This window comes from Oncorhynchus tshawytscha, linkage group LG22, assembly GCF_018296145.1.
Source record: "Oncorhynchus tshawytscha isolate Ot180627B linkage group LG22, Otsh_v2.0, whole genome shotgun sequence".
Taxonomy (NCBI): domain Eukaryota; kingdom Metazoa; phylum Chordata; class Actinopteri; order Salmoniformes; family Salmonidae; genus Oncorhynchus; species Oncorhynchus tshawytscha.
The window spans coordinates 46,204,826-46,218,007 of record NC_056450.1 but is presented as its reverse complement, the minus strand read 5'-3'; the positions used below and the strand labels follow the sequence as shown (position 1 = coordinate 46,218,007).

At 41.4% G+C, this 13,182-nt stretch overlaps 1 protein-coding gene across 1 annotated transcript in view; it reads right to left on the bottom strand.

The window, feature by feature from the left end:
- Nucleotides 1–6,624, bottom strand: part of LOC112221481 (V-type proton ATPase subunit S1) — a gene marked incomplete at its 3' end in the record, with an annotated part of 26,596 nt that extends 19,972 nt beyond the window's left edge. Inside the window, 1 exon segment of the mRNA XM_042304357.1 lies at nt 6,320–6,624. Within this exon segment, the coding sequence (XP_042160291.1) occupies nt 6,320–6,450 (131 nt within the window).
- Between the last annotated feature and the right edge of the window lie 6,558 nt (nt 6,625–13,182).

Sequence of the window (13,182 nt, the reverse complement as noted above, 5' to 3'; positions counted from 1 at the left end):
GTACAGAGTCAATGTGGAGGCTATATACAGGGGTACCGGTACAGAGTCAATGTGGAGGCTATATACAGGGGGTACCGGTACAGAGTCAATGTGGAGGCTATATACAGGGGGTACCGGTACAGAGTCAATGTGGAGGCTTTATACAGGGGGTACTGGTACAGAGTCAATGTGCGGGGGCACCGGTTAGTCGCGGTAATATGTAAAGGTCGACCGATTAATCGGAATGTTTTTAAAATTGTATAAACTGCCTTAATTTTGCTGGACCCCAGGAAGAGTAGCTGCTGCCTTGGCTAATGGGGATCCATAATAAATACAAATGATGGTCTGCTTGAAACATGTAGGTATTACAGACTCAGTCAGGGAGCGGTTGAAAATGTCAGTGAAGATACTTGCCAGTTGGTCAGTGCATGCTCGGAGTACACGTCCTTGCGGCCTTGTGAATGTTGACCTTTTTAAAGGTCTTACATCTGCTACGGAGAGCGCGATCACAGTCGTTCGGGACAGCTGATGCTCTCATGCATGTTTCAGTGTTACTTGCCTCGAAGCGAGCATAGAAGTAATGTAGCTAGTCTGGTAGACTCAGACACTGGGCACCTGGCGGCTGTGCTTCACTTTGTGTTCCTCTTCCGGCGCCGACAGAGATGGCCGCCTCGCTTCGCGTTCCTAGGAAACTATGCAGTTTTTTGTTTTTTTTACGTGTTTTTGCACAACGCATCACCGGGGGCAAACTACCTGCCCTCCAGGACACCTACACCACCTGATGCTACAGGAAGGCCATAAAGATCATCAAGGACATCAACCACCTGAGCCACTGCCTGTTCACACCGCTGTCATCCAGAAGGCGAGGTCAGTACAGGTGCATCAAAGCTGGGACCGAGAGACTGAAAAACAGCTTCTATCTCAAGGCCATCAGACTGTTAAACAGCCACCACTAACATTGAGTGGCTACTGCCAACACACTGTCAATGACACTGACTCTACTCCAGCCACTTTAATCATGGGAATTGATGGGAAATGATGTAAATATATCACTAGCCACTTTAAACAATGCTACCTTATAGAATGTTACTTACCCTACATTGTTCATCTCATATGCATACGTTGATACTGTACTCTATATCATCGACTGCATCCTTATGTAATACATGTATCACTAGCCACTTTAACTATGCCACTTGGTTTACATACTTATCTCATATGTATATACTGTACTCGATATCATCTACTGTATCTTGCCTATGCTGCTCTGTACCATCACTCATTCATATATCCTTATGTACATATTCTTTATCCCCTTACACTGTGTATAAGACAGTAGTTTTTTTTGGAATTGTTAGTTAGATTACTTGCTCGTTATTACTGCATTGTCGGAACTAGAAGCACAAGCATTTCGCTACACTCGCATTTACATCTGCTAACCATGTGTATGTGACAAATAAAATTTGATTTGATTTTGTAGCCTGTAATAGTTTACAAGCCCTGCCACATCTGACGAGCGTCGGACCCGGTGTAGTACGATTCAATCTTAGTCCTGTATTGACGCTTTGCCTGTTTGATGGTTTGTCAGAGGGCATAGTGGAATTTCTTGCAAGCTTCTGGGTTAGAGTCCCGCTTCCTGAAAGCATCAGCTTTATCCTTTAGCTCAGTGCGGATGCTGCCTGTAATCCATGGCTTCTGGTTGGGGTATGTACGTACAGTCAATGCGGGGACAACGTCATCGATGCACTTATTGATGAAGCCCGTGACTGATGTGTACACCTCAATGCCATTGGATGAATCCGGAAACATTTTTATTTACCTTTATTTATACAGGTTTTTTCTCATCTCTCTTTTCCAAGAGAGACCTGGTCCGATAGCAGCAGCAAAAACATATTCCAGTCTGTTAGAAAAACAGTCCTGTAGCTTAGCATCTGCTTCACTATCTTATTGACAGTCACTGGTGCTTCCTGCTTTAGTTTTTGCTTGAAAGCAGGAAGATAGAAATATGGTCAGATTTGCCAAATGGAGGGCGAGGGAAAGCTTTGTACGTGTTTCTGTGTGTGGCGTAAAGGTGATCTAGAGTTTTTCCCCCCTCTGGTTGCACATTTAACATGCTGGTAGAATTTAGGTAAAACGGATGAGTTTCCCTGCATTAAAGTCCCCAGCTACTTGGAGCCACGCCTCAGGATGAGCATTTTCCTGTTTGCTTATGGTGGAATACAGCTCATTGAGTGCAGTCTTGGTGCCAGCATTGGTTTGTGGTGGTATATAGACAGCTACGAAAATACAGATGAAAACTCTTGATAAATAGTGTGTGGTCTACAGCTTATCATGAGATACTCTACCTCAGTCAAGCAAAATTTTGAGACTTCGTTAGATTTTGTGCACCAGCTGTTGTTTACAAATATACATAGACCACCACCCCCTGTCTTACCAGAGGCCGCGGTTCTATCCTACAGAAAACACTTCAAACCAGCCAGCTGTATGTTATTCACGTCGTCGTTCAGCCATGACTCTGTGAATGACAGTTCTTAATGTCCCGTTGGTAGGACATACGTGATCATAGTTTGTCTATTTTATTATCGATTGATTGTACGCTGGCTAATAGGACCGATGGTGAAGGTAGATGATGCTCTCAGCGTCGGATCATTACAAGGCACCCGCACCCTCATCCCCAATACCTCAGTCTCTTTCTCCTGCAAATGACGGGGATAAGGGCCTTGTCGGGCATCTGAAATAAATCCTTCCCATCCGACTCGTTAAAGAAAAAGTACTCCCCCAGTACCAGTACGGGGTGAGTAATCGCTGTCCTGGAAGCTCTTTTCGGTCACAAGACACGGTGGCAGAAACATTATGTACAAAATAAGTTACAAATAACGTTTTTTTTTTAAACGGCAGCCATCTCCTTTGGCGCCATTCAGCAAACTCTCTCCAGAAGTTCAGTGAGGATCTCTGAATGATCCAATGTTGACCTAAATGACTAATGATGATAAATACAATCCAGCTGTGTGTAATCAAGTCTCCGTATAAATGCACCTGCACTGTGATAGTCTGTGAATTCATCTCCCAGTGTCTGTTGGAAAGCAGACTGAACCAGGTTTTCCTCTAGGATTTTGCCTGTGCTTAGATTCAGGTTATTTTTATCAAATGACAAGCCTGCCCATAACATGATGCAGCCACCACCATGCTTAAAAATGTGAAGAGTGCAGGGTTTCCGTTAGCCGGTAATAGCCTGCTTTTGTCCGATAAAAAAAATAGAAAAGCCGGCCATTTGTCAGAGAAAATAAGAAGAAATCCCAATGTGAAATAATGCATTTTAGCCTATTCATTTATGGAAATACCAGTCGACGTAAATACATTTGACTGGTCATGCTTATCAGACTATAGGTTCATTTGCATAATTTTGCGGGAGTAAATTGCCGTGTGTACATTCATTATGCATCTTATTCATCACACACATACAGCATACAGATACACCGCCTTTGAGTGGAAAATCAGACAGCGTGAGAGCTGTTGCATCTTGTAGTGTTAGACTACTGGGAACTCTGAAAAATACCCGGTGAAATCATGACGTCAGTGATCCTCAAGTCAGAGCTCTAGAAAGAGCGACATTCCTAATATTAAGCACATTGCTTCACTTTAAGAGTAGCCTACCTGGCTAGCATGAAAATTCACCACAGGAAAAGCGTCCTTCAATTGCAATTAACGTGCATACTGATGAGATCTGTTCTGATCCGTTCTGACAGGTGCATGATAATGGCCCATTCTAAATCAAAACTCATTTCACATATTATTTAGTTTATGTATATATGTAGACAAGATTAAATTGAGAATAGTCTGGATATTATGTGAATGAAGCACAGCGCATGGCTATTTTTCTCTACTTTTCAAAATCATGCATCATGTAGGCCTATATATGTTATGATAAGGTTTATATCACAACTAAATTTCCCAAATAACTCCAAACATAGTCTATAGGCCCAAGACCACTGGAACAGGGTTGGAGAGCCCATAGCCTACAGAAACCAGACCCCTGGAACAGGGTTGGAGAGCCCAAAGCCTACAGAAACCAGACCCCTGGAACAGGGTTGGAGAGCCCATAGCCTACAGAAACCAGACCCCTGGAACAGGGTTGGAGAGCCCAAAGCCTACAGAAACCAGACCCCTGGAACAGGGTTGGAGAGCCCATAGCCTACAGAAACCAGACCCCTGGAACAGGGTTGGAGAGCCCAAAGCCTACAGAAACCAGACCCCTGGAACAGGGTTGGAGAGCCCATAGCCTACAGAAACCAGACCCCTGGAACAGGATTGGAGAGCCCATAGCCTACAAAGCCTAGAGAAACATGTGTTCTTATAAGCCCAGTCATTGCGTAATGCTGTGTGAAAACAGAGTTTTGACTGGCCACTATTTAAAAGAGGATCCCATCTTTCTCCTGCTGCTATATTTATTGCTCAATTATTTCAAATGAATCAGCTTTACAAACGGTGTAGCCTACCTGGCATATTACAAGTAACTGCACCTAACCTCCATTTACTATTCCAGTGCAGGCTGTGAATGACAGTCTTTTTTCTGTGGGTCATTCTAATAAAACAAATATTTCTCAAATGTCCAGCAAATTAAAATGTTGCCAGTTAAATATCAGCCATCACATTTTTCCTAATGGAAACACTGGAAGAGTGGTACTCAGTGATGTGTTGTGTTTGCCCCAAACATAATGCTTTGTATTCAGGACAGTTCATTTCTTTGCCACATGTTTGGCAGTTTGACTTTAGTGCCTTCTTGCAAATATGACACATGTTTTGGGACATTTGTATTCTGTACAGGCCTTTCTTATTTTCACTCTGTCATTTGGGATAGTGTTGTGGGTTAACTACAATGTTGTTGATCCATCCTCAGTTCTTCTATCACAGCCATTAAACTCTGTAACTGTTTTAAAGTCACCCCTGGCCTCATTTCCTTCCTCTCCGGCAGCTGAGTTAGGAAGGACACCTGTATCTTTGTAGTGACTGGGTTTATTGATTCACCATCCAAAGTGTAATTAGTAACGTTACCAATAGTTGCCCTTCTGGTAAAAAAAAGGCACTGCTTGACTGAGGGACTTTACAGATAATAGTGTGTGTGGGGTACAGAGATGAGGTAGTCATTCAAAAGTAATGTTAAATGCTATTATTGCACACCGAGTATGTCGTGTAAGCCAGTGAAACAAAATCAAAGTAATACATTCATGCTGTAACACAACAAAATGTGGAAAAAGTAAAGGGGTGTGAACACTTTCTGAAGGCCATTGCTCCGAACGCGTGTTCTTCCTCCATTTTGATCCGAGTGGCTATTCCTCGGCCTCAAACCCAACGCTTCAATATAGCCTAAATATTTGTCATTTAACTTTTTAAAATGTATTTAAAGGTGCAATATGCAGATATAATGTGAATGTCTAGCAACCTAAAGGTTGTGTTCAAATCTCATCATGGACAACTTTAGCAATTTTGCTAATTAATAACTTTTCAACTACTTAGCTAACCCTTGCCCTAAACCTTTAACCGAACTTCTAACCTTAACCACTGACCAAGCTAATGTTAGTCACCAAGTTGACGTTAACCAAAACCAAATTGGAATTCGTAACATATCATACGAAATGGATGATGGACATCCACAAATTAATAAATACCATACGAAACGTAACATATCATACTAATATGGAGTGTCTCGGATATACCTAAAGAGTAATACGAAATGTTCTGAGACCAGGTTGGGTATGCTTATTGGTTGTGTGTGGTGCGTAGGCACAGAAACCCGTTGGTGGAAAATGTGCATATATTTAACATAATTATAAATATAGCATCAAAATATAACTTCCCCCGAGCTGATAATTGTTTGCAGCCGGCTATGATAGTAGTGTAATGGTTTGTGGTGGTCGGTGAGTAGTCAACCTTCTGGCCCATAACACAGTGTGGCATCGACAGTGCCATAAAACCATTCTGAAGGAGTGAAGTCGATAACCACGTCTATAAACACAGGGTTGTTATTTGTGGTCGCATTCATTATTTTTTTCGTTCATTTTATGAGGGGAGAGGGTGTGCAATTTTTTTTTACAGTACAAGGAGAGGGTCATGTGAAACTATTGTTAATGTTTGTGTTTTTTTTTTAATGATACGTCGAGTAACATTTTTTATTTCCCTTACTGGCTAGTGGCTTCACGGATGAATTGCCAAAATATAAAAAGTGGCTTGATAGTGCGCAAATAGGAGAAGATCCCCGCTAGGAATATGAATGACAAGATGTCAACCAGCTTGCACGTTTACAAAGGCATCCCCAGATCAAAACCACACACACTGCTCTTACCCTTCACTCGTCCATAGCATCAGCGGCACCTGTTCGTCGCAGGTCCCGACGGAGAAGGTGCACAACACGGCCAGAAACACAGACACACAACCCCGACCCGATAGCATCCTCATCCTCCGTTCAGCCGCCATCTTGAGATGCTCCAGGTTCTCGCTGAGGACTGGTTGTCACTAGTTATCACAAACACAAAGTAAAAATGGGTTATATCGCATGTTTTTTTTTTCTTAATTTAAAGGTTAATATTAGGCATACGGCTAGCAGTGTGGCTCAATTTAGGGTTTAAATCCCATTTTAGGAATTGGCGGGGTTTATGTATGACGTCGTGTTTGTGGTAACTAGTGACGACTGCGCACCGCGGAACCGGCGGTGCTTAATAAAACACCCTGTAGAAAATATATCAATGGCAACAGAGGGACTTAACTTTAAAAGGAAGAGTCCTAAAAACCAAGGCTGAAGGTATCTCTAGACTAACATATGGCGCTCTATCTGTATATCTTGACGGTAAAATAAGCAAGGAGATAGACCAGATGCTTTTCAACTTTCTGTGAAGAAACCGTACCCATTACATTAGGAAAACTGTTGTAATGAACACTTATGAGTATGGTGGGCTGAATTTTCTGGACTTTACTACCTTAATACTTTTAAGATCAATTGGATAAAACAATTCCTAAATAGACTCACTTCTATCTGGAATTTTATTCCTCATCATGTCTTCTCTACTTTTGGTGGCCTTAATAACTTCATGTTGGTTTGCAATTATAATATTGACAAAGTTCCAGTGAAACTTTCTGCTTTTCATCGGCAGGTTTTCTTGTCAGGGTCCTTAATTTATAAGCATAACTTTTTCCACACAGATATTATATATGGAATAATCGGGATATATTGTATAAAAACACTTCTTTGTTTTTAGAATATTGGTTCTGAAATAATATCCTATTGGTGAGCCAACTGGCAAATGCAGTTTTTTTTTACTTAGTTGGATCAAAAGCATGGATTAATTTTTCTGCATCATTTTTGGACAGAAAGTTTCTGATTTTTGCAATGTTACGTAGATGGAAAAAAAGCTGTCCTTGAAATGGTCTTGATATGTTCTTCAAAAGAGAGATCAGGGTCCAGAGTAATGCCGAGGTCCTTCACAGTTTTATTTGAGACGACTGTACAACCATTAAGATTAATTATCAGATTCAACAGAAGATCTCTTTGTTTCTTGGGACCTAGAACAAGCATCTCTGTTTTGTCTGAGTTTAAAAGTAGAAAGTTTGCAGCAATCCACTTCCTTATGTCTGAAACACATGCTTCTAGCGAGGGCAATTTTGGGGCTTCACCATGTTTCATTGAAATGTACAGCTGTGTGTCATCCGCATAGCAGTGAAAGTTAACATTATGTTTTCGAATAACATCCCCAAGAGGTAAAATATATAGTGAAAACAATAGTGGTCCTAAAACGGAACCTTGAGGAACACCGAAATTTACAGTTGATTTGTCAGAGGACAAACCATTCACAGAGACAAACTGATATCTTTCCAACAGATAAGATCTAAACCAGGCCAGAACTTGTCGGTGTAGACCAATTTTTTAAATATCCGGGTGGGCTCCAAGATGGCAGCTTGAGCATATGCTTCCAACGTTTGAAAGATAGTTGAAAGTGTATTATTTTGAATTATCAAATTGATAATTTGCTTGCTAGAAATAACCAGATCATTTACGATTTAAGATTGTATTTTTCTAAATGTCACAGCGCGCTGATAGAAAGAGAAATCTTATGGCTAACACCTCAGCTAGCAATGCTCAGACTTCATCCAATATCATTATGCAGGAGGCAAATGCTTTGATTGACAACTGCCACAACTATACTGACCTGACAGACTCCATAGCTGTGTTTGAATACCCATACTAACATACTGTAGACTACATACTTAATGAGTATATACTACATACTATTAGTTTATTTTAGTATGCTGTAAACGGAACAGTGTCCTTTCAGTTGAGCGTAGTAGCTCTTCGGCGGTCTACCGGAAGTTGATGCTGTTGCTATGCAACCTCTTGCTAGCTAGTTAGCATAACAAATGACTAGTTAGACATTTTACGACAACAGGTGTGTTCTTAAATTCAATCTGGAGTGCCAGAGTGGGCTCATAAATTCAGAGCTTTGTCAGATTGCCCGTTTGTAAATTCAGAGCGCACACTGGATGCTCGGGCAGATTTGAGCGTTTTGACCTAACAACAGCAGTCAAGCACCCAAACTGTTTAGCTTGCTAGCTACTTCCAGACATAAACGAGAGAACACCCCACTCTGACCATTTGACTCGCCTTAACAGAGCTGGTTAGGCAGTGTTCATGTTACCCAGAGCGTTGGTGACTAACTGTTGCTGGCAACAATTTAATTCAGCTCGGAAGTTAAGGCAATTCAACCGGTATTGGGCGCTGATAAATTCATTATTCTGCGCTGTGCTCTGAAATCGGAATAGGTAGTGTTGATGAATAGGTATATGAGAAACGAGACCAAGTCGAAATAGCGCTTCATTACAGTAGCCAGAGAGAGTTTACAAAAGCACCCGAATGTCCATTGAGAATGCACCACTATACCATTTAGTTAAAAATGACGGGAATAATCAAGTCAATGAACTTTGGGAAGTTAGTTAGATAGCCTACAGTTGGCAAGTTTTATATATAAATAGCCAACTAAAGTAGGTAACGAGCTAACATACCGGTACATACTGCTGTAATGATATGCTATGTGGTTCGTAAGGCCAGCGAAGCTAACAAATTATCAGTCAATATAACATGTAAGGTACCTTATTTGAAAAGTTTTTACTTTATTACATTGCTCAACGCTGTGTTATCATTTGTGATAATTAGTTAAAGCAATGAATTTGTATCCGCTATCGTTGGACTGCATATTTTCCTCAATTTTCTTCAAATCTTAAAACGATGTGAATCCAGTATGAAACACCAACAGCCACGGTAATTTCCCGAAGAATTGCATTTTGGACCTTAAAGTACGGAAATAGTGTCCTCTGCCTGTATACTTCATATTTTGGCGAATTTAGTACGACATCGGGGAAATTTTGCCATACTAACTATCCATACTATGACCAAAAAGCATACTATATACTCTATTCCTGTCACAAACAGAACGGTTAGTGTGGGTAGTATGCTTATGACACCAGGTCAAATAAAGAAATTGCCCAATGACCACTCAAAACCCACCCAAAAGGCCTGAAAATCAAATTGTATTGGTCACATACACATGGTAAGCAGATGTTACTGCGAGTGTAGCGAAATGCTTATGCTTCTAGATCCAACAGTGCAGCGGTATCTAACAGGTAATATCTAAGAATTCCACAACAAAACCTAATATCTAACAAATTCCATAACAAAACCTAATATCTAACAAATTCCACAACAAAACCTAATACACACAATCTAGTAAAGGAATGGGATGAGAATATATAAGTATAAAATATGTGGATGAGCAGTGACAGAGCGGCTAAGATGCAATAGATAGTAAAGCATAGATATTGAAGGATACAGTATACAGTACTACTGTACATATGAGGTGAGTTATGCGAGATATGTAAAGATTCTTAAAGTGGCATTATTAAAGTGACCAGTGTTCCATTTATTAAAGTGGCCAATGATATCTAGTCTGTAGGTAGCCAGCCCCCTCTCTGTGCTAGTGGTGGTGGTTTAACAATCTGATGGCTTCATTGTGGTTTCCTCAAAATAATCATTATTGCAAGCTATGACGACATAATAAAGTCATTTGAATTTGTGGCATTAGAAAAGATCATCTGCCCTTATTATACTCGGCATCCATCAGTGGATGTCAGTTTAACTCGTTTGACTGCTATGATTAAGCAATAATGCCAATATACCACGGCTAAGGGCTGTTCTTAAGCACAACAAAACGCAGAGTGCCTGGATATAGCGGTTAGCCGTGATATATTGGCCATACACCATAAACACCCGGGGTGCCTTATCGCTATTATAAACTGGTTACCAATGTAATTAGAGCAGTAAAAAGTAATGTTTTGTCATACCTGTGGTATATGGTCTGATAAACCACAGCTTTCAGACCATCGATCACTACATCCCCAGAGGTTTGTGCTGACTGTACAGAGATTTACACAACCGGTTAAATGGCATCCCTTGAGAAGGTAAGAACCAGATGTATGTCAGGAGAAGTGCAGTATTATAGTAAGGAGATGTATACTTGGAATACAGAGGAGGAATGGAGGGAAAAAGAGAGGCAGAGGAGGTCTAAGAGAGAGAGAGAGGAAGAGGAGGTCTAAGAGAGAGAGGGAGGAAGAGGGTGAACTTGAGTTGATTAAAAATTGTGAACAAAGGGAGATGGTTTGTTAAAGTGGTAGAAAATGTAAGCAGAGTGAGTTGAATACAGGAGGAGGAATGGAAGTGAAGGAGGGTGAAGTATCTGAGGTGGTAGGTGTGGTGAAGTTCTCGGAGCCTGAGGCTTACACCGAGGGTCAGGTTAAAGATGATTCTACGTTAGTAGGAGTGACGTTTTTGGAAAAAGTGGACCCCTGTCTCTTGGCTGATCCATTTGTGGGTTCAGGATGGGTGAAAACAGAGTTGGGTGCTGTGGAATCGGTGAGGGTAACCAGAAGTGGTCTTGTGATAATTCTTTGTGTTTCTGCTGGTTAGAGGGAGAAGGTGCTCTGTGTTAAACGAATGGGGGCAAGAGATGTGAATTGTTTTACTCTCAAGGAAAGGGCTCCACTGAAAGGAGTGATTACTGGGATAGAGGTAAATGTGAAAGTCGACCAACTGAACGGGAAGATTCTCAGTGCTTGTGATGCTTGTTGTTTGGTGTGACTCAGACAGGGTGGTGTGAGTTGTGAAACAAAAGAGTCGTTGTCTGTTCTGTGATGTTGAGTCTTTTCCCGACAAAGTGATGATAGGATATAGGAGTTAATCTATACAAACTTTTGTGTCGAATACATTACGTTGTTACAGGTGTCAAGCTTATGGGCATGTGGCAGCAGTGTGTAGGAGGGAGGTTCCTAGATGTTCCTATGTGGCAGCAGTGTGTAGGATGGAGGTTCCTATGTGACAGCAGTGTGTAGGAGGGAGGTTCCTAGATGTTCCTATGTGGCAGCAGTGTGTAGGAGGGAGGTTCCTAGGCGTGAGAAGTGTGCAGAAGGGAATGAGACAAAGGAATGTGTAGCATTGTGTAGTAGTGGTATGTGTTAACTGTAGGGGTGCCCATGTGGCTGGGGATCAGAAATGTCCCGTGTGAGAGAGGCAGGTTGAGGTTTCCAGGGTTAGAGTAGTGCAGAAGTTGACCTATGCTGAGGCAGTGAAGAAAGTAGAGGAAGATGGGTCAAGGGAGAGGGATCCTGAGAGGACTGGTGTGACTAGTAGATCTGTTCCAGAACAGAGGGAGGGATCCTGAGAGGACTGGTGTAGTAGATCTGTACCAGAACAGAGGGAGGGATCCTGATAGGACTGGTGTAGTAGATCTGTACCAGAACAGAGGGAGGTGTCCTGATCTCCTTCTAACAGTTGTTACATTCACGGTGAGAACCACACATGTGGAGATCATCCGTTCACCTACTCTGCGTCTCACAAAGACAAGGTGGTTGGAACCAAAAATCTCAATTTTGGACCCATCGGATCAAAGGACAGATTTCCACCGGTTTAATGTCCACTGGTCGTGTTTCTTTGCCCAAGTAAGTCTCTTCTTATTATTGCTGTCCTTTAGTGGTGGTTTCTTTGCAGCAATTCGACCATGAAGGCCTGATTCACGCAGTCTCCTCTGAACAGTTGATGTTGAGATGTGTCTTTTACCTGAACTCTGTGAAGCATATATTTGGGCTGCAATTTCTGAGGCGTGTAACTTTAATGAACTTATCCTCTGCAGCAGAGGTAACTCTGGGTCTTCCTTTCCTGTGGTGGTCCTCATGAGAGCCAGCTTCATCATAGCGCCGCTTGATGGTGTTTTGTGACTGCACTTGAAATTTTCCGGATTGACTGACCCTCATGTCTTAAAGTAATGATGGGCTGTCGTTTCTCTTTGGTTATTTGAGCTGTTCTTACCATAATATGGACTTGGTCTTTTACTAAATAGGGCTATCTTCTGTATACCACCCCTACCTTGTCATAGCACAACTGCTTGACTCAAATGCATGAAGATGGAAACTAGGCACACCTGTTAATATAAATGCATTCCAGGCGACTACCTGATGAAGCTGGTTGAGAGTATGCCAAGAGTGTGCAAAGCTGTCATCAAGGCAAAGGATGGCTACGTAGAAAAATCTCAAATCTCAAATACAATGTAGAAAATAGTAACAATAAAGAAAACCCTGGAATGGGGAGGTGTGTCCAAACTATTGACTGGTACTGTATGTAAATGTGATATTTCTGTTTTGTATTTTTTATAAATATGCAAAAATGTCTCAAAACCTATTTTTTCTTTGTCATTATGGGGTATTGTGTGTAGATTGATGACGGAAAAACAATTTTATAAATTTTAGAATAAGGCTGTAAGGTGACAAAATGTGGAAAATGTCAACTGTGGAATTCAAGCAAACTGATCCCAGACAACCTCTCGAGATGGTCTCAGTTCGGTTTGCCTCAGGGACTCTTTTGAGGGTCTGAGTTCCTCTGGAGTGTTCACACTACAAACAATTCAGTCTACCGCACTGAGTTCTCAAGAATTGTATGAAAGGGACCACGTGTGAAAACACCCTTATATAGATCATTAATAAATACAGACTATTGACATTTTTCTATTATTACGTGGGGGACTTTTATTTAGAATATGGCCGAAATTCCGTGACCCGGCAGTAGTTTTTGCGTTGCTGACTTTCGATGGAAAGTGTTTGACTTTGGGAAATCAC